General features: G+C 46.0%; 1 protein-coding gene and 1 long non-coding RNA gene across 3 annotated transcripts in view; both read right to left on the bottom strand.

The window, feature by feature from the left end:
• scly (selenocysteine lyase) overlaps window positions 1-27,784 on the bottom strand; it is a 58,691-nt gene that overhangs the window by 30,435 nt on the left and 472 nt on the right. For both annotated transcript variants that reach the window (XM_084308733.1, XM_084308732.1), the window contains exons 2-3: window positions 27,205-27,257; window positions 26,989-27,098 (exon numbers count right to left, since the gene is read on the bottom strand). In XM_084308733.1, coding sequence (XP_084164859.1) covers window positions 26,989-27,098; window positions 27,205-27,251 — 157 coding nt within the window. In that variant the 5' untranslated portion in view covers window positions 27,252-27,257. The remainder of the gene's footprint in view (window positions 1-26,988; window positions 27,099-27,204; window positions 27,258-27,784) is intronic.
• On the bottom strand, window positions 66-1,852 carry LOC311223957. The gene is made up of 3 exons (XR_014619416.1): window positions 1,790-1,852; window positions 1,534-1,602; window positions 66-1,381 (listed from the first exon to the last, which is right to left on the bottom strand). It is a non-coding gene; the product is annotated as an uncharacterized lncRNA (long non-coding RNA).

Below are 27,784 nucleotides of genomic sequence, written 5' to 3'. Positions count from 1 at the left end.
TCATCACCACCTGCCTTCTCAATCCCCGCTTCCTCACCATCCCCTGCTGCCTCACCACCCCCTGTTGTGTGTCGCACCACACTGGTAACGAATTGGAGCATCGTCCTGTGCTGTCCTGCTGGGTTTCTGCATCTGTACAAAACAAACGCATTGGACAGAGCTATTTGAAACAAATACAACACAAACTTTTTGGTCCACTTTTCACTCTTCCTTACACAAGGGTAATAAGCAACGTTCTGATCCAACTTATCAACACCATTCATGTATTGATTGTACGCCACCACACATGTCGGCCTCTGCACGGCAACCCTCTCTTTCTGACCTCTTTACCACACGTGGGCGGCTTCCAATGTGTCCTGGTGGAAGCTGCTGATCATCTTTACTATTTTCTTGTCCCTCCATGCTAGGACCATGACCCGATTGTTGTGTAGGGACATGGTCCTCCCCACCTCAAGGTCGGCATTGGATACATCTCGTATAGCTGGCGGTTCCCCCCTGTGCTTCCTCAGGGTGCCACAGATGTGGGTCCGCAAGTGTAGGAGCCTGTCGGACAGGGCCACAGAATTGTACAGGTTGCCCATGTACAGTCTGTAGCCCTGCCCAGCCAGGCGTCCTAGGAGCCCCAGAACGGTGTCCCCGAGGGTCCCCGTTTCCTCACAGTATGGCTGCATCCCAAAGCAGTAGCCAGTACCCGAGTCACAGATGATGTATGACTTGATACCGTATTTGATGGGCTTCTGGGGATTATAGACCCGGAAGGCCAGGCGCCCACGCCATAACATCATGCCCTCATCAATGCTGATGTCGCGGCTGGGCTGGAAAAGCTCCCCGAACCGCAACAACAGATGGTCAAAGACAGGGCGGATCTCGTAGAGCCTGTCATTGGCATCTATACGCTGATTGTCATTGAAGTGCAGGAATCTCCAGATGACCTGAAACCTATTTCTAGGCATCGTCGCTGCGAAGTGTGGGGTGAAGAATAACGGGTCCGTGGACCAGTACATATGTATACTGGGCTTCCTAATGATGCCGGTCAGGAAGAACAGGCCAAAGAAGCGCCTCAACTCCACCACCCCGACAGGCTTCCAAGCATGAGCCCTGCTGTGTGTCAGGCCTGGGTCAAGCAGGGCGATGGTTTACTCGGCATACATGTTTGTCTGAGTAGCTATTGCAGACAGGAACTCCTCTGTCAAGAAGAGACTCAGGAAGTCGAATGGCCGGTCTGATAAAAGTTGTGCCGCATCTCTCAGTGGTCCTGGGCTGGCCGTGAATGGTATCTCCTTCGGAACCCAATTGGCATGATGCCAGGTCTCCTGGCTCCCAGCACGAGCAGCTGACCTGCTCCTCGCACGAGCACCTCATCCCCTTTGCATCCCTCGACCTGTCAATTATACAAATATACAATTATTACCATAACTAGCCTACCCCGTACACCCTACTGTAGACAAACATGCCTATAACATGTAGTTAGAAACTTTGTGTGAGTGAATGAGTGAGTGTGTGTGTGTGAGAGAGTGAGGCCTGGTAACTTACCCCTCTGCCTAGAATGAGATGCTTCCCCTGTCCCTGTGATCCCTGTGTCCTCCTCAGTCGCCTCTGGTTCTGGAATCACATGAACGTAACAAATATATACATTCGATTAGATTCATTGTCCTTTAGGACATTTTATCTACATGTCTGTGCATGTGCAATGCCACACCACACATTCTTACACACCATACACATTATTATAGCCTTGTTCTCACCTAAGAGTTACACACCATACACATTATTATAGCCTTGTTCTCACCTAAGAGGGATGGTGTGGTCGACCTGCTAGTGGTTCCTCCCTCATCGCCGGAGGATTTGTCTTCTGAGACTGGGATCACAAAGTCAAATGTCACTTCTAACATACAGAGAATTGCATTTCCCCCTCCACCCTGCTGCCAGGTGTGGCAGTGTGGGATCTTTTTTATTTGATGGGTGAGAGTAAAAAGGACATTGTTGTCCAGAACACAGCATGAATAAGTATTTACAATTGTACATGCACATGACATGTGATAGAATCGGTCATATAAATATAATATACATCTGCTCTCAACACATATACTAGGCAGCTGCTGGGTAATGTACGTGCATGTACAATTGTAAATACTGTGTTCTCAAATAAAAAATAAAAACCCACTAGGTGCTGGGGGAGGGGTGGTTAGTTCAGCCATTGTGTAGTGTGATGTGTGCCATTGTATGGTAGCTAGGGATGGGTACCGTTCACATTTGAACCGATACGGTACCGGTACCTCTGAATCGATACTGGTACCTAACGGTACCTTTTTTCGGTACTTTAGTCTCAAAAATTTTTATCTACCCACCTAAAAAAATCCAAACTTAATATTTAATAAATAAATAATGTATTATTATTACTTTATTATTATTTACATCTTACTGATGTAAAGCACTTTGAACTGCAATCCCCTTTATTATTTACATCTTACTGATGTAAAGCACTTTGAACTGCAATCCCCTTTATTATTTACATCTTACTGATGTAAAGCACTTTGAACTGCAATCCCCTGTATGAAAGGTGCTATACAAATAAAGTTATTATTATTTATTTAGAACATATATATATATTAGAGGTGGGCATAGATGACATTTTTTAATCTAGATGAATCTATCTGCAATCCTGGAGATTAAAATGCCTAATTTGAAGTCTGCCCAAATACGACATGAGGCCTTTATGTAAGAGGATAACATTAAAGATTACATTTTTTAATCTAGATTAATCTATCTGCAATCCTGGAGTTTAAAATGGCTAATTTGAAGTCTTACCCAAATACGACATGAGGCCTTTATGTAAGAGGATAACATTAAATCAAAGACGGCAATGAAGGACCCACAGACAGAGAGAGAGAGAGAGAGAGAGCGAGAGCGAGAGAGAGCGCGCGCTTAGGTTCTAGGTTGAAAATAAGTGCACGCTAGGTTGAATGAATTGATGAACAATTCATGTCGCCATTGGAACGTTTCATTATAAGCGCCTTGCAAGTTGCAACGTTGGTTAAGATATGAAAATACTTGTCAGTAGTGTAAGGATACATTAGCCATTAGCTAGCTTACTTACAGAGACTTGTGGTGGAGGTTCTAGCTGTGTTCAACTTCGAACAAGCCTGCCAGCTTGATTTCAGCCAGGCAGAAAACAAACGTTTTAATCCACACCACAATATGTAAACAAAGGTTTTAACCATCCACAACAGAATACTGCAGTCCATATGTATTTCCGATGCTTGATTCTTCTCTCAGACCGATGCAATGTCTTGAACTATTATGTTTATTGGCGACACGAGTGTAGTACAGTAGCAGTGTGTAAACAAACACGCCCACAACGTGTCTCCCCACACAGGAGTTCTACGCACACACAGAGTAATTCGACCAGGTATACATCAGCTAATGTAATTGGCTCCCAGACCCAATTTTGAGAATAGATTAACGCCGACAATTCTTTTATCGCGCGATAATAGTCTGCCGTTAACTTAGCCCGGTAAATGCGTTAACGGCCCGGCCTTAATATATATATATACACAGTCACACACAAATTATTCTTTTCATATGTATTATCTGCGAGACAGCGCCAACATGCAACGACTCTCGAGTCAAAATTCTCCGCTATCTCAACTGCAAGCAGGAGCAGTGTCTCTGTCACTCTGCATGTCGACTGCTCCACTGTCTGTGTGTCTGTCAACTGAACTATGCTTTGGTCCAATCACATTCCCCCACCCACAGTCTGCGAATCAGAGGCAGAGTAGGGCGGGTCTTCACGACATGTTTGGTTGTCTCTCACCTGGGGCAGTGCAGAGCGAGAGCCAAGTTATTATAATGAATCTTTTTAGAAGGCTCTGGGGCAGTGTAACGCATAATTATGTTTATTATATATATCTATGGTGTAGCCTATGTTAGCGGGCCTCCGTCATCTTACTACACTTAGTAAGTAAAGTAACTTACTCTCATGCTTGCTCGCACACACACACTCTCTCTCTTGCTCTCTCTCTCTCTCACTTTCACTCTCACACTCGCGCGCGCACACACACACACACACACACACACACAACGCTTGGTTTGCACAAGCTGAACCGCTTAACGTGTGGTTTCGTTTTGCAGTAAACTAAATAAATAAATAACCGAAAATTGGCACCGTTGGATCTCACATGAATCGATACTCGGTAGTACCGACGTGTTTCGGTACCCATCCCTAATGGTAGCCATTGAGCCCCATAGGACTCGTTTTCTGAGGCTGGGATCAAAGTCAAATGTCACTTCTAACATACAGAAAATTGCATTTCCCCCTCCCCCTGCTGCCAGGTGTGGCAGCATTTCCCCCTCCCCCCACCTAGCCAGCTGTGGCATTGGGTTTTTATTAGGGATGCTCGATATTGGCTTTTTTACCGATACCGATATACCGATATTGTCCAACTCTTAATTTCCGATACCGATATATGCAGGGTTTCCATCCCCAAAAAACGGAATAATTTCAGGTAATTAACATTACATATCTCTTGTCATGTAATTAACACTTTAAGGACCAGACACGAGTATATACGTGTTTCGATTCCATGCGTTGTGGACCAGAGCCACGTATATACTCGTGGCAAGTTGTTATTGTTTTATTCCATATTTATAACGCTATTAACGTCCGCTATCGAGATCCATTACCTACCCACATATTTGATTTTCGAAACATGCACTACCGGCCAGATCCGCTTAGGCGCGCCATCGCTCCACTACAGTATCATTGAGGGGATTTAAAAAAAAAAATCTTTACAGTCCTGTGGGCGGATCATATGAGCCTCGATTCCAAACGAAGACCCTCCATCTTTGATCCAGTTACTGAACGTATTTTTCAGGCTGGAATAATGGGATTTATGATTAGCCAATGTACATATCGATCTACCAGAATCCGATGACTAATGAAGAAATGCTGCCGGCGATCACATGGCCTGACAGTAGGATACTATTACCCCAAATTACAGCTGGATTGGACATTGTTTTAAAACCTAACGTGATAGACCACTGACATTGGCTACCTGAACGCACACTCTATTGCTAATCAATAAAACGAATCGGCGTTCCCCGCCGCCCCCATTTCATCCATAGATGCTCTGTAATAGTCCGGATGCTACGCAGTTTGTTTTATTTCATTCGTATATATACAGCAGAAATGGCGTTTGATATAACGGCGCCAACGTTTAGCCTGAAAAAAAGAAGAGACGAAAAGCGCGATAAACCTTATATTCACGACGCTATAAAATGACAACCAACCGATGGATTTTTATTTTCTTTAAGCCATTATGAAGGCACGGTTTATGCACTCAAGTGACAATGATAATGGACAGATAGCAATACTATAAATTATATATATATCTCTTAGAAAGTACATAGGTTTGTAAACAAACCGCTGTCCTCTGAGGCATAAATCGCTGTGGGGCTCCGGTCGCCATAGTGTTAACACAACATTATGCATACTTTGACAATAAATAAAATAATAATTTGTTCTTACTTGCTTGCCTGGGTAAATAAAGGTTAAATAAATGTAAAAAAAAATATATATATATATATTTGGGGAAACCGATACCGCTATTTTCCGATATCACATTTTTATGCCAATATCGGTAGGCCGATAATATCGGACATCCCTAGTTTTTATCTTTTATTTGAGAACACAGTAACATGAATACAGTATTTACAATTGTACATGCACGTACATACAAATGACATCATAGAATAGAATGGATATAAATATGGATATAAATATAAAGAAATAGTTTCAAGAGATATGTGTCCAAATAAGAACACTGAAACGCACCTTGATCAGCTTGATCAGGTCCGCAACGTCTTGTCGGGCCCCATGCATCTTCCGATGAATCAGCGTCTAATAGTTGGCGAACTAAATTAGCTCAAAAATGCTCCCAAAGGACACCGCTGTACCGCGCACACACAGGATAGCTGCACACGCACACACACCTGTACTACACACACACATGCTAATTTAGTTGGTGAACTAACTTATAAATAAACATATGGACAGTATACAAGACTTTATACAATAGACTAGGGCTGACCTTCTAATCTTTTTCGGAATTCGAAACTTCGGGGCCGAGATTCGATTTTAATTTGTTTGTTGTGGGACTTGTACAGCACTTTGTTCAACTTTGTCAGTGCTGTAATGTTAAAACCTTTTTAAATCTTAGACAAACAATTTAAAACACTTTGCTTTCATGAAATATTGTAAGCCGTCATTTGAGGCTTTATAAAAGCAGCACAATGAACACAAATCTGTCAGTGCCGAGTCCGACCTCATCTTAAATAACAAACAGCATTGCTTGTTGTAGTTAACAAAGAGAGGCAGAGTTGATTTTGCACCAATTTTTTTTAAAATAAATATCATAATTTCGAAGCTTCTAAGTGTTTAAGACAGCCCTAATATAGACATTAGCTAAAAAATGCTCCCAAAGGACACAGCTGTACCGTGCACACACAGGATAGCTGCACACGCACACACACACCTGTACTACACACACTCGTGCTAATTTATGATAGCCCAGGGCTCGAAATTAACATTTTTACTTGGTAGCACTGGTGCTTCCAACTTCAAAAAGTTTGGAGCACCAGCTAAAATTTAGGAGCACCCACCAAAATGTAAGGAGCACCAACAATATATATGTAATATAGTTTTTTTTATTGATGAAAAAACAACAATATAACAGTATTGTAATGCAGTAAAACAGTGAAAGTAGCCTTAAACTATAGTATAGTGTAGACCTAGTAGTGTAGCCTATAGTGTAGACTAGGCATGTGCCGGTATGACATTTTGAGGGTACGATAACCTTGGGCGAAAATACCATGGTTTCATGGTACAGTATATCACGGTATTCGGTACATAAAAAAATCCCCCATTGAACAAAACGGCTTTTATTACAGTGCACAATACGCTTTTCTGTAAGTGTTATTTATGAATGTGTGAAGACTGTCTGTATTACACACAGAGGGAACTGTCTGACCAGAGTGTTGACGTTGAGTTGATGTTTAACACTTTCAGTGCCCAGCAGGGGGCGCACGATTTAGTGCTTGAATGCCCACCATCCACTTCAATGTTAGCGTTAATATCGCCTAATCTATGTTTTAAATTATGGCTATGTGTCTAATCTGCCCGTCGCTTATCAATGACTCATTTTCCAGTCAACATTGTCAAAGCGGATTGTTTTTTTATCGATTCATTTCCGTTTTATAGCATTTTGAAAAGCCCTAGTTTTCAAGGAAAATAAAAAGATTCCGTGATAAACGCCCTGTACTGGAATATTCTAGAACGTTGTCATTTTTCGGCCTATTTATGAATCGTTTTCAAATAAACGCTAGATTATCGATAGTATATGTGTACGTACGCACGCTGGTGCCGCGAGCTGAGAATCGATTCTCTTAGTTCCTGATCGCTCGCACAGCCAAACAGCCATATCACACATAGGGGAAAAGCTTATATCTTTGTGAAAACAGGTCTGATTATCCTAAGACTGGTAAAATAGATTCCTTACCTGAGATCAGATGGTATCCAAAAAGATTATTCCAATTCCTGATCGCCATTCCAAAAATCGATCCTTTTATTGATCCAATGCTACGTACTGTAAACACATATTACACTCTGTTCTGAGGCTCCACAATGACTGGGATCATCTCCGGTTACATGCGTGAGAAGTAAAATGTGGATTCCGGATTTTTTTTTTCTCATCCATTTTCATTGAGTCCATTCCTGAAGGGTGCATTACCATCTGGGAGACGATAGGGGGCGCTTTTTTCACATCTGAGCTCCTGATGGGGCTGGTTTCCCAACGGTAGACTCGGTTGATGAAATATGAATTCAGATCGCTAATAAAAAATTATTCACGCTAATTGTCGTGCTGGGCATTCAGGGGGCGGGCTGCTAACACGTGTTATGTCGTCCGTGGCATCCAAAGTGTTAATACATGTTTAGCGTTGTATATCCTATCCTATCATATCCTTCGGCACTACACTTTCATGATTATGAATATGTAACGGAACTAGGGATGCCCCGATCGATCGGCCAGCGATCGGTATCGGCCGATATTCAGTATAAATATGAGATCTGTGAATTCCGATAATGCTTTATTTTCGCAGATCGTGAAAACCGATCGATGACATGGAAAACATGATCCAATTCTCTGCGGAGTTCTCACTCGCTCTTCTCTCACAGCCACACAGAGCTCTGCTGCTGCACGTCTTGCCCCTCCTCCTCCTCCCCCTCCCAGACCCATGTCATGTCAACAAACCCTTCTTACGGCAAGAGTCGAGTGGATGAGCAGCTCAGAGCTCCTCTTTCAACATAACAAGCATTAAACAAAATGGCCCAATCATCTATTCACTTTTGTTTAATACATGAGGCGCTGTCTAATGTTATCTAGCTACTGATAGCTCCTGATATCAACGTCTGATATCATCAGTTTGGCAAGTGCTGGCTAGCGTTGGCTAACTAGCTATCGCTCGTGAGCTACCTAGCTAACGTTACTGTTTAAACAAAACTACACAGTCAACTATTCACTTTAGTTTAATACATGATGCATTGTCTAACTGGCTAGCTACTAATAGCTCCTGGTATCAACAAATGCGCATTTCAGTTTAAGAATGATAGGGATGCCCCGTGCCAATCGATCGGCCAGCATGAGACCTCCGTTAGCTAGGTAGCTAACGTTAGCTCACGTTAGCTCACTGTTTTAACGAAATGACCCAGTAAACTAAATAGTTCACTTTATTTTAATACATGATGCATTGTCTAACGTCATCTAGCCGGCTAGCAGTAGCTACAGATAGCTCCTGATATCAATGTCTTATAACATAATTGACATTATTCGTTTTTGCAGCTGAACATTGGCTAATTGGCTAAGCGACCTTGGGTCTTCTGAAAGGCGCTATATAAAATGAAGTTATTATTATTATTATTAATTAGCTATCATGCTTCATAACACTGCGAAGATGGCAATGCTGAATGTGATTTGACCAAAGCAGAGTATACACACAGACAGTGGAGCTGTTTGCAGATAGCGAGCATTTTGACTTGTTGCATGGTGGCGATGTCTCGCAGATAATACAACTACAAGTATAATTATATAATATATATATTTTATATATAAAAAATAAAAAAAAGTATATATTTAAAAATATATATATATATATTTATAAAACCAAAAACGATCAGTATCGGCCGATATGGCTCATAGACAATCGGTGATCGGTATCGGTGGCAAAAAACGTGATCGGGGCATCCCTAAACGGAACGTAGGCCAATCTCGCTAATGTTATTCGACCTAAATCAATTGGCAACATATCACTGTACTACTAGCTAGCTAGCTAACATCAAAACGTTACGTTATTTATATTTGACATTTATGGGTGGAATATTCCGATTCTAGCTCACTAGATCAGTCACATTAAACGTTCTTTTTGTATAGCTTATAGGGGTGGGCGTGCGTAATCGATTGATCGATTACTCACGGCTATGAGAAAACTTGATCTTTCAGCCAACAACAGCCAGCTACTGCACTATGAACTGCCAGCTAGCTGGCTACCCGAATCCACAACAGCCAGCCAGCCAACCGTACAAAATACAGTCTCAGCCAATCACATAGATTTGTACAGTTAGTTAGCTCCACTCCATTGCGAATTAAAAGGTAGCCAGCCAGCACAGCCCATATTAGCTAGCTACAGTGGGGCGACAGTGGCTCGGGAGGTAGAGCAGTCGTCTGGCAAGCCGGAGGTTCCCGGTTCAATTCTCGCTCCTCCCGGGCAGCGTGTCGATGTGTCCTTGAGCAAGACACTTAACCCCTAATTGCTCCCGATGAGCAGGTTGGCACCTTGCATGGTTGCCTCCGCCGTCGGTGTGTGAATGTGTGAGTGAATGTGTGAGTAGGGATGGGTACCTTTCACATTTGAACCGATACGGTACCTGTGAATCGATACCGGTACCCAACGGTACCTTTTTTCGGTACTTTAGTCTCAAGAAATTTAATTTACCTACCTCAGTCGTGAAAAAAAATCCAAGCTTCAAATAACTACAATTTCGACCGTTTTTGGCTTGCCATTGCTCCGACTGCTTTGTTGTTGAATCAAGTCAAATCCTAGGTAAGCATATATTGTGCGTGTGAACGTTGAATCGATATTCAGTAGTACTGACGTGTTTCGGTTCGATACCTCAAAAGTACCGAATTCGGTACCCATCCCTATGTGTGAGTGAATGGGTCAAATGTGAGTAACAAATTGTAAAGCGCTTTGGATAAAAGCGCTATATAAAAAAGCAGCCATTTACCATTTACAGTTGCTAGGTAGCTAACGTTAGCAACAGAAGAACGGTAGCTAGCTAACGTTAGTCAACAGCTGCGAAAACTAACGGCAATGATGTTATGAGCTATCAGTAGCTAGCCAGCTAGATAACATTAGACAACACCTCGTGTATTAAACTAAAGTGAATAGTTTACTGGGCCATTTTGTTTAAAGGTCCCATGCATTATAAATGGCCTTTTCCAGTGTTTAGCATTGTTTCCTAGCAATGGGGGATTATATCAATGTGGTCTGTGTCTCTAATTATCATATTGACTCATCAGTCTAGTCTCGAGTTCACGAGATCTTCCCTCACTCAAATAAGCCATTCTGATTTGACTGTTTTGCTGACGTGAATAAGGCACTGGTTGAGCTGATTGTTATCTGATTGGCTCTGTGGTTGTAGTCACCGCCCACAATTCGCTCAACATAGCGAGTGGATTACTTCCTCAAACAGGGTGCCGAGTCCGACAGACAGCAGAGAACGAGCGAGCGAGGGAGAGAGAGATAGAGAGGGAGAGAGAGAGATAGAGGGAGAGAGAGAGAGGGACCGCGCACAGGAGTGTGTGTAAAAATGTGTCCCCTTTAACCCTTTATTCGCCAATGACGTGTTACCACGTCATTCTCCGCCATGCGTAATATGCCAATGACGCCGTAAGGCATCTTTGAGATCAATATTTAAAAAATCTGTCATGTCAATCATATTTCACCCACGGAGACTTGAAATCTCCTGTTGATCTCCTCTCAACTCTCCAACGGTTCAAGAGCGCCATCTGGTGGCCGATCGGCGGATCGCCCAAACAGGAAATGAGCGGCAGGAAGTGGTGCTCATCCATATTCGGTCCACTCGAGCTCGACACACTGGATAGCGATCCGTTGCCAATAACTCGATAAACAACATGATTTGGACGTATATATTATTATACAACCTGGAAATGGATCGCATATATCAACATCCCATAATCGCGAACTTTCTGCTCCACGCTGACCACCCAACGGTCAGAGGAAGCTGCGGTAAGTTTCAGCGTGTTTGCTTATTATGATCCATATAAACTGCTGTGATCTATGTATCGCCCATACTACATAAATTATTTAACGTCGGCCACGGACTTATAAACCCCCCCCCCCCCCCCCCCCCCCCCCCCCCTCCGGTCACCAGCAGATGATGAGGCATGACGATTAGGACCTTGTACAATTGAAATTTTTTATCTGACGTCAATCGGTATCAAACTACATTTGATGATGTAATATATGTATTTATGGCTATAAATCACGTTCTGCAGAATGCTGCAGAAAACGATAAAAACATATTTATACTTTAGACCGTATTTTAGTATGAATATGTGAATGAAAAAGTAGAACGTTGCTACATCCTAAACGATAGATACTTGACGTTGAATGGGCCATAGTAATGTCAATTTAACAATACAATTTAAAAAGTTATAGCCCTGCAAAGAAGGGGAACATCTCTGTAACTGAGGGGTACAATTCCCTGACTGTATTGTTAGATATGATATTTAATACCACTACCTCATGTACTTTAACTTCTGGCCACCCAGTACAAGATATAAGTATGATGAACACTTTCCCACCTGATGAAACGAACCAACACAAATGTACCAAATCGAATATTTAATACAGCAAAAGGTGTATACAACATTCACTTAATTACATTTATGATTTGAAATATTGAATATGCACTTTTATGGCAAATGAGTATTCGTAGGTAAATCAACATTGAATGTCCAATCTCTGGTTGCGCAGGGAGTAAGTATACAACCTGGAATATTTAGGAAACGATAGCGAAGGTACTTAAATGATTATAGCTGGATACACTAAGGGGGGGGGGGGGGGGGCCCGCTGGTTGTAAGACAGTAGGAGGGGGGGGTTAGAGAAGCCGCTGGCGGTATCCCATCTGGCCGACGGTGTCTTGGGAGAATCCAAAGTCTTGGACACGGTGCCCACAGAACCTCGGGCCGCAGACGAATACAGCTGGACCCTCTGTGGAACGGTATCTGCCGGTCCACAACGGAGAGACGTGGTGCGACCTCACGTGTAGAGCGCCGCCTCACCTGGAGTCCTCTCCGGGGGGTAATTCCAACACTCGGCAGTGTTGGCCTTTATCCATGGAATAATCAAAGCACACAAAGCATAATCCAAGAGCCGTGGAAGGCTCGCCGTCGTCGGGGTAGAGTAATCCAATATACAGGTCCAGTCGCTCTTGACCCGGAGCTCCTCGGATGCAATCACCACTAGGGGTCTGACCAGCCTGGATAAGCGTCCAGATAACGTCAGGAACGATGGGGGTGCTGATAACTGTAGAACTCGAACCGAACGATGCACCATACATAAATAGACTATTATTAGCTTAATAGAATACGTCCAACTCGACGGTATGGTGCCAAACTATGACCATTCAACTATTAATCTACACGATATCTCAATGCCTATTCTGGGCCAAGTAGGCCTTACTACACCGCACGTGCGTCGTGGGGAGGCTTTTGCGTCTGTCACTCTGTTGGAGGGTAAAGAACTGGACTAAAAGAAAGTTCTACTTTACGAGCGCCATATATATATGTGCTATGAACAAATAGTACCATTCGTATTTCGCCCGGCATATTAATGCGCGGAACCGGGGGTTGCCTCGACATGTTAGGCGGCACGATTGAACTTGGACCTAGGGGTATGGCAACCTGGCGCCAGGTTCTCGTCCAATGGTAGAATGAAACTATTATGGGCTGTTTAGTAGAAACGGGGATATTCAATGCATATTGTACAAGGAATATACAGGGGATATCAAACGATATACAAATACAATTAAATATATATATATAAATAAATATACATATTCGGTTTAATCTGATCCTTCACAACAGCCGCCCCCTAATTAGTCCCACCTAATTAGCTAAGCAGAGACAGATTAACCGCACTGTCTTCCACTCAAGGTCCGCTGTAAGGGTCAGTCAACTCACAAAGTCATAGGGTCATGGTCATCATCGATAGTATCTGGGAGTCGGGGCAGTTCTATGAGCCTCGCCACGGGCCGTGTGTAGGTGCGCCCTTGGACGAGTACTTCAGCTGCTCGGACCTTGCCATCGGCACCGGTGATCACTTTGCCTACGCGGCCAGCCGGCCACATAGCTCTGGGGAGTGACTGGTCAACTATCATGACGACTGTTCCTTCTGTCAAGTTGTCTCTCTCTTTTACCCACTTCTGGCGGGTCTGTAGAGACGGTAGGTAGTGAAGTAGGAAGCTGCTCCAAAACTTGTCAGCTAGTACTTGGCTGTACCTCCACATTCTTCGGCCGTTCGCTTCTTCGGGCCTGTACATTGTCTGGGGTAGCGCGGGGTCCAGCCGCCCCATTAGGAGTGTGTTGGGGGTGACTGGGTCGACATCTGCTACATCACTGGAGACGTAACCGAGGGGCTTTGAGTTCAATACTCCCTCGATCTCCGTGAGGACTGTCATTAGGACTTCCTCTGCCACAGTCTGGGCTCCGAGTACGGCATACAGGGCTGTCTTTATAGAACGTACTTCTCGTTCCCAGGTTCCACCGAAGTGGGGTGCGTTCGGGGGATTAAACTGGAAGTCAATCTGGGCTGGAGCGAGGTGGGTCTTAAGTTCTGGGCCCATAGCTTGGAAGCTCTCTCTCAGCTCTCTTTCTCCGCCTTTGAAGTTGGTCCCGTGATCAGACAACAATGTAGACGGTTGTCCTTTCCGTGATATGAATCTCCGGAAGGCCATAAGGAATGAGTCTGTGCTCATGGTCGGAAGGAGCTCGATATGTATCGCTCTGGTGGTCATGCATTTGAATACAATACCCCACCGCTTCTCGGTGCCTCTTCCTCTCTTTATATACAACGGGCCAAAACAGTCCATGCCTGTGGAGTGGAATGGCTTGTCGCCGATTCGGAGGCGACAGGGGGGTAGGTCAGCCATCCGTGGTATGCTGGGCTGCGCGCGCCACTTACGGCAGTCTAGACAGGTTCGCTGGAAGCGCCGTACTGCTTCTCTCCCTTGCAATATCCAATAACGACGTCTGATCTCCGCGAAGACTCTCTCTGCTCCTGCGTGGTGTACATCCTCGTCGTATTTCTTTATGATCAGCTCTGTGACCTTGTGTCGGCTGTTCAAGACGATCGGGTGCTTAATGTCATCTGGTAGATCGGGGGCTCTCCGCAGGCGACCACCCACTCTGATGAGATTATGTGCGTCACTCTCTGGTGCCAGGTGAATCAGTCTGCTGTCTGATGGGACGGGGTTTCCTCCCTGTAGACAGTCTAGCTCATCGGGGAACGAGTCTCTCTGGGCTCGTTGTAGTAGAAGAAGTTCTGCTTCTTCGTAGTCAGCTGCTGACATGTCAGTGGTGGACTGAATCTCTGGGTGGTGCCACAGGAATGTTCTTTGTTGCGCACTCTCTAGGGTAATGCAGTCATCTATGTTGGGGTCTGTGGAGGCGACAGTGCTCAGTCCACAGAACATAGGCTTCTTGTTCTCAGCCTCCTCGTTACTTGCTTCCCTCGGGGTGGGCGTGGGCCAATCTCCTTCCGGGAGCTTGAGGAATGCTGGTCCGTCACTGTAGATGTTGCGACGGGTTAGGTCATCCAGGGACATTCCTCGGGTGATGACGTCAGCTGGGTTGTGTTTGGTATCCACATACCTCCAGCTTGCTTCTTCTGTTAATTCTTGAATCTCGGTGACTCTGACTCCCACGAAGACTTTGTATCTGCATGAATCAGACTTAATCCATGTGAGTACTGTCGTGGAATCTGACCACAAGATTGTTCTATGCACCGGAATGGTGAGTTCACGTTGGATTAACGTGGCTAGATGCGCTCCTGCGAGGGCTGCGCAGAGCTCTAGACGTGGGATAGATTGTTGCTTACGTGGGGCTATTCTTGAGCGGGCCAGTATGAAAGCAGTGTGTATCTCTCCTCCCATCTCTTGGGCACGCAAATAGGCAACCGATCCGTAGGCTACTTCGGAGGCGTCGCTGAAGACGTGTAGCTCAATCTCGCATGTCTCTGGCCTCACTGTGGATGGGAAGTAGCTGCGGCGTATATTGACACCTGGGAGTGAGCGGAGTTCCGTCTCCCACTCTCTCCATGTTGAGGCAAGGTGTGCGGGTATTGGGTCGTCCCAGCCCTGGTCCTTGTCCCATAGTGCTCGTACAATCATCTTTGCCCTGGTGGTGTAAGGTAGAATACATCCCAACGGGTCATATTGTCTGGCGAGTGTTCTGTACACACTCCGTCTGGTGGTCGGTATCGCCGCCGACCTTCCTTGCTCTGGAGCTAAGGGTTTGTGTCTATAGTGGAGCGAGTCTGTTTTGAAGCGCCAGACTAATCCTAGTGTCATTTCTTGGGCTTCTCCTGGGATTGTCGCCATCCAGGTCTCGCTGCTGGCAGCCTTGTCTGCAGAGGAGAGGCTGCGCAATACGTGCGGGTCACTGCTGGCCCACTGCCTGAGATCAAAGCCTCCTTTGATTAGGGAGGCGCGTAACTTGATTAGGAGAGCCTCGGCTTCTTCTTGAGTCGAGACGCTTTGTAGACAGTTGTCCACGTAGAAACTGTTCTTCACACTGTGTTGGACCTCTTCATCTGCTGCTGGGTCCTCTGTGACGTGTTTCTGTAGTGCAAATAATAGTGGGGGGTCGCTGCTGGCCTGCTGCCGGAGATCAAAGCCGTCTTTGATCAGAGAGGCGCGGAGCAGCGCTCGGCGTCGCCAGTCTATTTTCTTCTCGACAGGCTGCAGGAGTGTGGTGTCTCCTTCTGTCGTTCTGGAGTGGAAGCAGCTAGTGGCTGCTGTTCGGTTGAGAGATTTAGCGAGGGGGCCTTGTAAGGTCCACCCTAGGCGGGTCTCGACTGCTGCAGGACAGCCTCGGGGGCCTGTATGGACCCAGTCAATCGGGACTATGAGTTCTGCATGGTCGGAGCCTATCAACAGGGTCGGGGTAGCGCCGTCTATGAGCGGGATAGGTAATTGGCGCAGGTGCACATATTTATCCATCAACTTGGTGACAGGGTAGGTGTACTGCGATAGTCCTATTTCTTGGCTGGTGAAAGCATTTGTGATCTTGTACCGTCGCTCTGGCTGCCCGTTGGCTGCGATAGTGAAGGAGACATTCTCGCCCTTTATCGTCTTTAAATCTCTTCTTATTGTCCGAATCGTCATTTCGTTCTTGCTCCCCCGCAGTCCCAGCTGAGTCGCAGCGGAGGCGAGCAGAAGGGTCTTCTCTGACCCGTCATCAAGGACGGCGTAAGTGTCCATGACTTTATCCTGGTAGCTCAATGTCACACGGACTACCTTTAAGAGCACTTGAGCTCCGTTGCTGCTGGCGGGGTCAATGTACATGACACTTGCCTTGGTGCCGCTCCGTGGTGCAGGTATAGGCCGTCTTCCGTTACTATCGTGTAGTATATCTAGATGGGCTCCATCGCACCGGCTGCACCTTTTCTTTAGGCGGCATTCGGCTGCCATGTGGGGCCGCGCACATCGATAACAGCGCCGGTTGGACTTTATCCATTGGCTCACTTCTTCTGCATTCATCTTTGTGAATGAGTCACATTGTGACAGCCAGTGTTCTTTCTCACAGTAGGGACACGCTATCTTCCACTTCTCCTTTCTCGAGGGGGTGCTGTGACTCCTACTGCTCGGTACTGACTCTGATTGGTGCATGACAGTCACCGATCTTCTTCCATCACTTATTCTCCTGGGTCCCTCTCTGGAGCTTGGTGTGCTCCGCCCGAAGGTGTCCAGTCGTAAGCTGCTGACCTCTCTCGCCAGGAAGTCGGCCAGATCAAGGAGGGATGGCTCGGGGCCGTCGGGATCTCGGTAGTCCCTCTGCCGCCGAAAGCGCTCCTGTCTTGCGGGTGGCAGCTTCTCCAAAATCCTCTCAACGTTAGAGTTGGCGTACAGCTCATGCCTGCCCTTCTCCCGTTGAGCTCCCAGCATCCCCACCAGGGACTGCACTTTGATTGACAGGTCGTCTAGTGAGCGATTGTCTGTGGCTGGGGGTAGGCGGTCAATATGCCTTATCTCCTGGATTACGTAATCCCATATACGTCCATATCTTTGATCCAGCGCTGCAAGGGCCGCTGTGTATGGGGTCGAGGAGGTAGCATAGGCTAGCGCTATATTGTGCGCTCGCGGTACTTTCAGGTGCTTCAATAATATTGCATACTTGTGGCGTTCATCAGCGACATCCACCATCATTGTCTCTAAGCACATCCGGAGCTCCGTGTACTGTGCTCGACTCTCATAGGCGAAGTCTGGGAATGACGGCGTGGCGTTGTATGACGCCGTGGATGGCTGATACATCGGCGAGCGTTGGGGGAGAGACCTCCTGGGCGAGTCCCCTCTTGCGCCTCGCTGTGGGCTGGTACTGGCAGGGTACCATGGCCCGCTGGTCCAGGTACTGTTCCTCGGGGCTGGTCGTGCGTCGTGCTCACCCGTAAATAGAGTCGGGGGTCTGTAGCGCAGCGCCGCAGGGGTATAGCCTGGACTGTATGGGACCTCCTGGTCCGGTGGAGTACTGTGCTGTCGTCGGGCTTGGTTCTCCTCTTCTCCCTCTTCTTCTTCTATCAAATCTTCCAGATCCTGTAATCGTTTATTTAGCTTCTCCGCAGTGTAGGCCGCTCTTTCCTTGTAGCTGGGTCTCGCTTGGACCGGTAGGGGAAGGGGATCTGCGGGGGGTCTAGACTCGGTCTGTTGGTCAAGTTCAGGGTCGCTTGCTCGTTGCGGTGACGCTGCTCTTGACTGTTGTCTCGACGAGTTCCTTGAGCCCCTGGCGGAGGGAGAGGGAGTTGTCCTTTTGATCAGCTGCTCTATTAGTTGCGCTTGTAGTCTGTCGCGCTCTGCGTCTCTTTGGGCACCGGCAGCGGTGCGCTGGGCGTCGGCGGCGGCGCGCTCTGTTTCTCTTTGGGCACCGGCAGCGGCGCGCTGGGCGTTGGCCCGGTCTCTTGCCATATTCTCTTCCATCTGGAAGCGTCTCATCTCCAGACTTGTGCGCTGTTCTTCGCTCCGTTGCTGTGCTTGGAGGTGTTCGCGCTCGCTGGTCGCCTGTGCTTGGAGACGTTCGCGCTCGCTAAGCGTCTGTGCTTGGAGCCGATCGCGTTCGGTAGAGGCTGTCAGGCTGACGAGGAACGCCTGTTGTAGTGTCCTCTCCGCTTCGCTGGGGGAAGGCGGTAGTGGAGGTGAGCCGCTCCTGCGTGAACCGCTCCTGGGGGTACTCGTTGGGGAGTCCTGGAGCTCTAGTTCCTCGGCGCTCTCCTCCTCTTCTTCCGTGCAGAGTTCTCTCTCTGTAGGGTTGTCTTCCTCCCGGGGCTTGTCGGGGACTACTTCTTGAGTAGTGGCGGGGGGTAAAGGCATGTCAATTCCCTCCTGGTCCCCACCGTGAGCTTGGTCAGTTACATTAGGACCTACTAGGGCCTCTGTGGTCGGGGAAACCTGGTCGTTAAGGTCAGACATAATTTTACTTTCTACTTTTACCACGTTTACTGTTTGTCGAAGGCTAGGTAGTTGACTGACAGTGTAAGCCTCTAAGTACTGAGGTGTCTGTCGTCTGCGCCGCGGGCGTTCTAGGTTAGGAGGATCGTTTCGTGGAGTGTTCATCATAGGCCATTTCGATATTAATAACACTATATTAATATTACACTAGTTACCCTCCGGCTCGAAGGACCAATTGTAACTGAGGGGTACAATTCCCTGACTGTATTGTTAGATATGATATTTAATACCACTACCTCATGTACTTTAACTTCTGGCCACCCGGTACAAGATATAAGTATGATGAACACTTTCCCACCTGATGAAACGAACCAACACAAATGTACCAAATCGAATATTTAATACAGCAAAAGGTGTATACAACATTCACTTAATTACATTTATGATTTGAAATATTGAATATGCACTTTTATGGCAAATGAGTATTCGTAGGTAAATCAACATTGAATGTCCAATCTCTGGTTGCGCAGGGAGTAAGTATACAACCTGGAATATTTAGGAAACGATAGCGAAGGTACTTAAATGATTATAGCTGGATACACTAAGGGGGGGGGGGGGTCCCGCTGGTTGTAAGACAGTAGGAGGGGGGGGTTAGAGAAGCCGCTGGCGGTATCCCATCTGGCCGACGGTGTCTTGGGAGAATCCAAAGTCTTGGACACGGTGCCCACAGAACCTCGGGCCGCAGACGAATACAGCTGGACCCTCTGTGGAACGGTATCTGCCGGTCCACAACGGAGAGACGTGGTGCGACCTCACGTGTAGAGCGCCGCCTCACCTGGAGTCCTCTCCGGGGGGTAATTCCAACACTCGGCAGTGTTGGCCTTTATCCATGGAATAATCAAAGCACACAAAGCATAATCCAAGAGCCGTGGAAGGCTCGCCGTCGTCGGGGTAGAGTAATCCAATATACAGGTCCAGTCGCTCTTGACCCGGAGCTCCTCGGATGCAATCACCACTAGGGGTCTGACCAGCCTGGATAAGCGTCCAGATAACGTCAGGAACGATGGGGGTGCTGATAACTGTAGAACTCGAACCGAACGATGCACCATACATAAATAGACTATTATTAGCTTAATAGAATACGTCCAACTCGACGGTATGGTGCCAAACTATGACCATTCAACTATTAATCTACACGATATCTCAATGCCTATTCTGGGCCAAGTAGGCCTTACTACACCGCACGTGCGTCGTGGGGAGGCTTTTGCGTCTGTCACTCTGTTGGAGGGTAAAGAACTGGACTAAAAGAAAGTTCTACTTTACGAGCGCCATATATATATGCGCTATGAACAAATAGTACCATTCGTATTTCGCCCGGCATATTAATGCGCGGAACCGGGGGTTGCCTCGACATGTTAGGCGGCACGATTGAACTTGGACCTAGGGGTATGGCAACCTGGCGCCAGGTTCTCGTCCAATGGTAGAATGAAACTATTATGGGCTGTTTAGTAGAAACGGGGATATTCAATGCATATTGTACAAGGAATATACAGGGGATATCAAACGATATACAAATACAATTAAATATATATATATAAATAAATATACATATTCGGTTTAATCTGATCCTTCACAACAATCTCCATAGATTTACAGTACTGGCAGACAGTGGATTAAGATCAGAATAATCCCTGGCAGATAAAGGGTTAATGCTTCAGTGATGTTAAAAGAGGAGCTGCGCGCTTGCAATCTTCGGTGCGAATGAGACAGGTCTGTGACAAGACGGGTTTGTGAGGGGAGGGGGAGGGGCAATGAGGGCACTGCAAGCAGCATGTGTGAGCGTGTGTGCATCAACAATTTGTTGTAGGAGAGAAGACAGCGAGGCTTGAAGGCTAATCTTAACCAATCTAAAATCAGCATTAAATGTAAGAACGTCAAGCTCACGTTTGATTGGTTAGAATGGTCACTGTCAACTCACACAAGGCACATACTGAGTGTGCAAACTAGCAAATGGACAGAGAAAGGGACGTTCGGGAGGCGTGAACACTTTGGGCAACGCACATGTACTTCCGCGTTTCTCTGATTGGCCAGCGTTGGCCAGCGCTCTCCTTCGTGAATACCAGCCGCTCTACGCTCGTTTACCCCCTCATGAGTCACGTGAAACACTGCAGACCACTGATTGGTCAGAAGAGAGACGCGTCACTCGTTGGAGGGTCAGAAAAACAGAAAGCCGCCATCTTTAATGTCTCGCTTAGGATTTAATTTGTAGCAGGAACAAGTGCAATAAACAAGTGCAAACAAGTGCAATAAACAAAAAAGGATACAGTCACTGTGTATTCTGCCTCATTTATTAGGTGCTAATGTTGTGCTAGCGTTTTAGCATGGCTATCGTACATAGCGTGATCAATATAACTCGCTATTGATTGTTTGTACTAGTAACTAATGGTTAATGCTAGTAGAATAGACACAACGTGAGGTAATCACCATCCATTTTAAACCGGTTATTACCTAATGCTAACGTTAGCAGATAGACGCGAGACTGGTGCCGTTACAGCTTGTTAGCTTAATGCTAACGTTAACGTTAGCAGATAGACACGAGAGCCTAGGTAACGTTAAAGCAATGAGAGGTAGCGTTAGCAGAATAGACACAACGAGAGTCCCGTTAATGTTATTATTTTTTTTTTATTTTTTTACTTTGACCAGTCAGCTGGTTCTTTTTAGCGTTTATCGCTTTTTCATCGCATTCATACTTGGTCAAGTTCAACCGACAGAAGCAGGCTGAAAGGGTTCAGATGGGGGGGAAGACACTCTGGGAAAGGCATGGCTGCCGTCCGGGATTCGAACGCGCTCAGCCCCAGATCCGCGACGAGCACGGTTGTCCACGGCGCTGAAATAGCACTCGCGGTACGTGGTGAGCTACTGGAGCTCCCCACCGTTAATGTTATTATTGATTGAATGAAAACTGTGTTTTACTCTGGCTTGCGCCTAGCTCGCGGACATAAGTTAGCTATGCTGGAGCTCTCAGCTGTACACCAGCGGCCCCAGCTTGTTAGCTTAATGCTAACGTTAACGTTAGCAGATAGACACGAGAGCCTAGGTAACGTTAAAGCAATGAGAGGTAGCGTTAGCAGAATAGACACAACGAGAGTCTCGTTAATGTTATTATTGATTGAATGAAAACTGTGTTTTACTCTGGCTTGCGACTAGCTCGCGGACATAAGTTAGCTATGCTGGAGCTCTCAGCTGTACACAGGGAGACAAGTACGAAATGCGCGCGTTACCGGCGTAGGGGGAAGAGGGCTGGCCGATCGCTGGCCAATCAGAGAAACGCGGAAGTACATGTGCGTTGCCCAAAGTGTTCACGCGTTCGGGAGGGGGGGGGGAGGTCGCACCAGAACAATAATTTTCACTCGCACAAATGCTCCCAATTATATTTTGAGGTCGCACTGATCAAATTTCTGGAGCATATGCGACCAAAACGGTCGCAATTTCGAGCCCTGTAGCCCATTCTGTAAATGTCAGTATATCTTACCTGCACTTGGTAACCAGTCCGTCTAGGCTCCTGTGTCGGTGGTATCCGAATCGAACTCGAAATCACGGACCCGTACCCGCTTCCGAGTTCCGCGTCGCGGCGAGACGCTCCTCGTACCCGAGCTAGAGACGCCACTAGGCCCTGCTACCGGTTCAGCCGGCCCGGTGATCGGAGTCGTGGTCCCAGTCCCAGACCCAAAATCCAGTGTCGTCTGGCGAAACCTAACCTTTGCTAGCTTCCTAGACTTGCCCTTCATGATTGAATAAATAAATATAAATAATAAAGTCTATAACTATCACCAGGGGAGGAAACTAACTTTTTGGCTTACCAGCCAACTGGCGAGTATCTGATTTTTTTTACCAGACAAACTGATTTTTTACCAGCCAAAAAAAATCGCTAATTGTGATAATTACTTCTTTGTATGTCTTCGTCTAAATTGATTTTCAATCATAGTAAAAATCACACCGTGTCTCTACTCTTTAAAATATTTATTAGCATAAAACATTAATAACAGTCTCTACTCTTCACAATATTAGCATACAACATGTATTAATCACACTGTCTCTACTCTTCAAAATATTAGGATATCACATATTAACATGAAAGAGGGAACTATTCTGGACTGGGTTGGGCTGAACTAGGCAGTGAAAGATGCTGGGCTGGGCTGGACTAGGTTGGACTGGTCTAGGTTGGACTGAGTTGGGCAGTGAAAGAACCAAGCATTTCACTGTAATGTAATAGCTAAATAAAACAACTTGACTTGTTACATTTGCACTCTGGTTGTATGCCAAATGTATTCTGGTTGTACTGTACTTGTGCTGTAAGATGACAATACATTGGAACCGAATCGACAACGCTAGGGGTTCAGCAGGTGTATTCTGAATGCCAAGTATGACAACATCACCGTTGTGAAGGGCATATGGGCGAGTGGTGATATGGGGGGAAACCCGGTAATAATAAAATGTCACTCGGCTGCATTTAAGCAAAGCCGCTCAGTATAGTCCACTATGTTGAACGTGCGTTATGGTAGCTTGTTACATGCTAGGTAGCTAGCCGGCTAATGCTGGTTGACTTGTCATTCTCATCCGACTCGAAGGAGACGCGTCGCATGCTGTTGTTCGCCCCCATGTCAGACCGCACTGATATCCGAAAGCGACGACTCTACATGCAATTATTTTCATCCACTGATGTGTTTTTGTCTAAGTTTGTCTACGTTGTCAAGCCGGTGGCAGGAGTCTGTAGGTCCGCGCGCAGTGATCTGTCCACTTCCCCTAGATGGGCGGCATCTTCTAGAAAATGAGTGTTCATTGGAGGAGCTTAGAGCGCATCTGTACAACGATGATGTTCATTGGTTATGGTTGGATTATTATGAGGCGCAAATGGGAGGAATCAAGGGGGGAGTCAGAGTTCGGCTTGTGCCAGTGAGCGAATCAGCAGATTGCAGAATGATTTTTTTGTTTTGTTTTGTAATTACTAGTACTCGCCAGACTGGCGAGTGCTCTTCATGAATTACTCGCCAAACGTAAAAAATACTCGCATTTGGCGAGTAAAGTGGCCTAATTTCCTCCCCTGACTATCACTAACTACTACTACTACTACTTCTACTGCTACTACTTCTAAATTATTAGTACGACTAAGTACTCTAAGTACTGTCTACCACTACTACTAATACTACTACGAATACTACTACTACAATGCTCTATCTCTGAATATGCTCTCTGAATAATATGCTCTCTCTCAATACTCTCAAACTCAATGCCGACACTCTGAGATCGCTGTATGTGTGATCGCTTATATACCTGTGACAAGCATGTTACCTTTTGAATTTACCAATCCTAGAGATAGATCCACCCTATTTCTGTTACAATTGTGTTACAATATAGGGAGAGACTGCCACCTAGTGGAACTCGGTCAGAATAGCATGTCATGGTCCAAAAACCAGTCAGGGATGTCCGTGTGACAGTTAAGCATAGGAAAATTGTGGAAAAAAGGAAAAACAATACAAAGATGTATTTATACGTTTTTGGCACTCAGCGGTCGGGGCCCAGAAACGTAAAAAGCCGTGATTGGCACCCAATGTGTTAAGTCAACTATCCAGTTCGTTTTTATAGTGTAACGTTTGGCTACTTGAAGGAGAGAGAGAGAGACTGAGACTTGTTACGCACGCCGCTAGTCAGTCTCAGAATTGTCTCGGAGTTGTCTCGGAATGGATTTGGTAGCTTTTTTCTGCGTCTCCGTAGACCGTGCCACGCCACCATTTTAAAGTCGTAGTGAAGATTGATTTATATGAAAACCGATGTATGTATAATTTAGCTAGCTCGCTAACGTTACTGTGATTAAAGCAAGCTTTAATAAAGAAAATATATTAAAAAAATAAGAAATATATATTTTTATATATTATATTTTTTTATATTTTCAGGAGGGGCGGGGGGTCCCGTTGCCGCTCCGCCAAGGCAATGGTAGGGGAAACACTGGTGTTACATAACACCTGACCCTGACTACGCTGAGCTATGGTCACTTTTCCACCCCTACCAGTGGCAATCCCATATCTCCAGTCTGGGACCGAACTCCATCCTCCAAGATGACAACGCTCGCCCCCACAGAGTGGGGTTTATCAGAGACTACCTCCAGAATTTGGGAGTAGAGAGAATGGAATGGCCTGCCAACAGTCCTGAACTCAACCCAATTGAACACTTGTGGGATCAGCTTGGGCGTGCTGTTCGTGCTAGGGTGACCAACACAACCACGTTGGCTGACTTGCGACAAATCCTGGTTGAGGAGTGGAATGCCATCCCAGCATGAGGAGGTGCCAGGCTGTTGTGGCTGTGTATGGTTCTTCCACACGCTACTGAGGCTCCTGATTGTTTGTTAAATTAATAAATTGTAAAATTGCCAATATGTCTTGTTTCTTCCTTGTTACTGATAGACTTCAATCCTCCAATCCACCAAACAACACCAAACAAGAGTCAATAGCAACAGCAGAATAAGCTGTTTGAGTGAGGTTTGGCACATTTTTCATGGGCGCAACCCACATACTCAGCTGTGCTGCTCATCCCACAAATGCATGTTCCTTACAAATGGGGCACCATTTAAAACTTAATAAACAGGCTTTCCAACGGTATAAAATGTATTGCCAAGAAGCATTGTTACAACAGAGAAATAATCTACCAAACACACATTTCCGAACTTTTTGTTTTATGTTTATATATATATATTTTTTTGTGTTTCATGGAAGAATGTAATTTTAATAACCTCCAATGTACTGTACAGTATAGCCTAAGCCTACTAAGAATAATGAGATGACATTACAATTCCTCATGTGCAACTTGCTTTGCATTTCCAATTAAATCTAAGATTCTATTATTTGTTGTCTATATTGTGTTATAAATGTGCTACACGTCCTGCTGCCTTCTCAAGACAGGTCACCCTGGAAAAAGAGATCCCGTTGATCTCAACTGGATTTACCTAACGGAATAAAAGTTAGAACTAGGTCTAATATGAATAATCAGAATGTGTGATGCAGGATATACTGCAAGCCAAGAACCTTGGTGTTGTCCTCGGCGACCAGTTGAACTTCTCCGCTCACATCGCAGCGACAACCAGAACCTGCAGATTCCTCCTGAGCAACGTCAGAAGGATCCGCCCCTTCCGCACAAAAGAAGGCACCCAACTCCTCGTCCAATCAACAGTCATCTCCCGCCTCGACTACTTCAACCAAGCCTCTTCAACTCATTCAGAACGCAGCGGCCCGCCTCATCTCAAACCTACCAAAGTCGGCCCATGTCACCCCACTCCTTAGGGACCTGCACTGGCTCCCCATTGCTCCACGAATCCGCTTCAAGGCCCTCAACCTGGCATACCGTGCGGCAAAGGGAACCGCTCCCGCCTACCTCCGGTGAATGGTCTCTAACTACACACCCTCAAGACCCCTATGGCCTATGCTCTAGGCGGTCAGGTGGCGTAGCGGAGATTGCGCTCGTCACCAATGCAAGAGACTGCGGTCTCGACTCCCGGAGTCAGCATTGCCTTGGCTTGGGCTGATCGCTATACTAACTCGTTTGGCTGGGTTAGGGGGAGGGAAGCCGTGGGTGGGAAACTGGCGTTGTGGACAGCGACGCCTACAGGTCAGGTCTGGGCGCTTGCTCAGCGGAGGCAGGACTTGAGGAAGGCAGCGTGACCTCCCACGCGTTACACTTCACCAATGAGAGCACTCGCTGCCAGGTGAGAAGAGAGCCACTGGCTGTCGCCGCACGTGTCGGAGGAAGCGTGTGGATACTTCAGGGTTCCCTTGTACCGACCAGTAGGAGAACATGCGCACAACAACCAGGTAGGGGAGGGGGGGGGGAATTGGCACAACGACTAAATTGGGACAGGGAGAAAACAGAGAAAATCGGAGATATATAATAATAAAAAAAAAAAAAAAAAAAAAAAGACACGTCTTCAACCACTATCTGAAATTAAAAATGTTTAATTAAAATATCGAACCCTAACTAACCTTACTGTCATGTCCTAATAAACTAACCTACACTGTAGCACTCAAAACGTTGATGAACATTGTTACTCAGCTGATAAGAGTTGTGCCCTTCCTGATGACTTGTCGTACAGAAATTGTAAGTCGCTAAATGACTAAATGTTAATGTAAATGTAAAGTTTTCACCTGCTGCATAGCTGCTACTGGGATTCCCCCATGCTTCCTTTAGGGCTTCAGAAATGGCCTGGATCACCTCTGGGGCCAGCGGGGTGGTGGCATTGTAGTCCATGTAAATCCTACATTATAGAATAGATACTTGCCATAAGAAGTGATTCTGATGGTATATGAATCTCAATCTACTATTGCTGCTATCAAGTTATTAATCCAGTGTAAACACCCTACCTGTTCACATTCATCTCTGAGGTGGCATCATCAAGTCGGTCAGCCATAATAACCTGAGGGAAGCAACTTGGTTGGAGATGAAGATGCACATTATGTCACTTGGGGTTTAGTTCCTACAGGGCATACATAGTTTCATTCATTGCCTGCCAGTAGCATTCTAACCAAGCATAGGTCAGTGATTCTCGGAGTGGGGTCCAGGGGGTCTTCAACGAAATGAAGAGTATTTGGCCAACTTTCATTTAACATTTTTTTTGAATTACTGTAAGAATGACTATTCTGATCAGAGGTTTCATCTCTCCACCATCATCCCCGCCGACATGTACACAGTTCTTTATTAGATCATCATACTGCATCTAACAACAAAATGTATGTATTTTCACGTAATAGTTTCCTGTGGAAAAAACTTCTTAAATTAGAGTTCATGGACTTAATGTAATAATGCTTCTTAACTAGCGAGAGATGGAGGACCCTGATCGGTCTGATGTAAACAAGACGAAAGTCTTTCTCTGGTCCGCATCCTCTTAGCAGTTGTTTGTATTGAGCCGTACTGTATTTGTACCCATTCTGCAATCTGTTAATA

This window comes from Notolepis coatsorum (genome assembly GCF_963971535.1).
Source record: "Notolepis coatsorum genome assembly, chromosome: 2".
In the NCBI taxonomy this organism is placed as follows: Eukaryota; Metazoa; Chordata; class Actinopteri; order Aulopiformes; family Paralepididae; genus Notolepis; species Notolepis coatsorum.
Note: the sequence above shows the minus strand (reverse complement) of the source record. Positions and strands in the feature narration are given on the sequence as shown.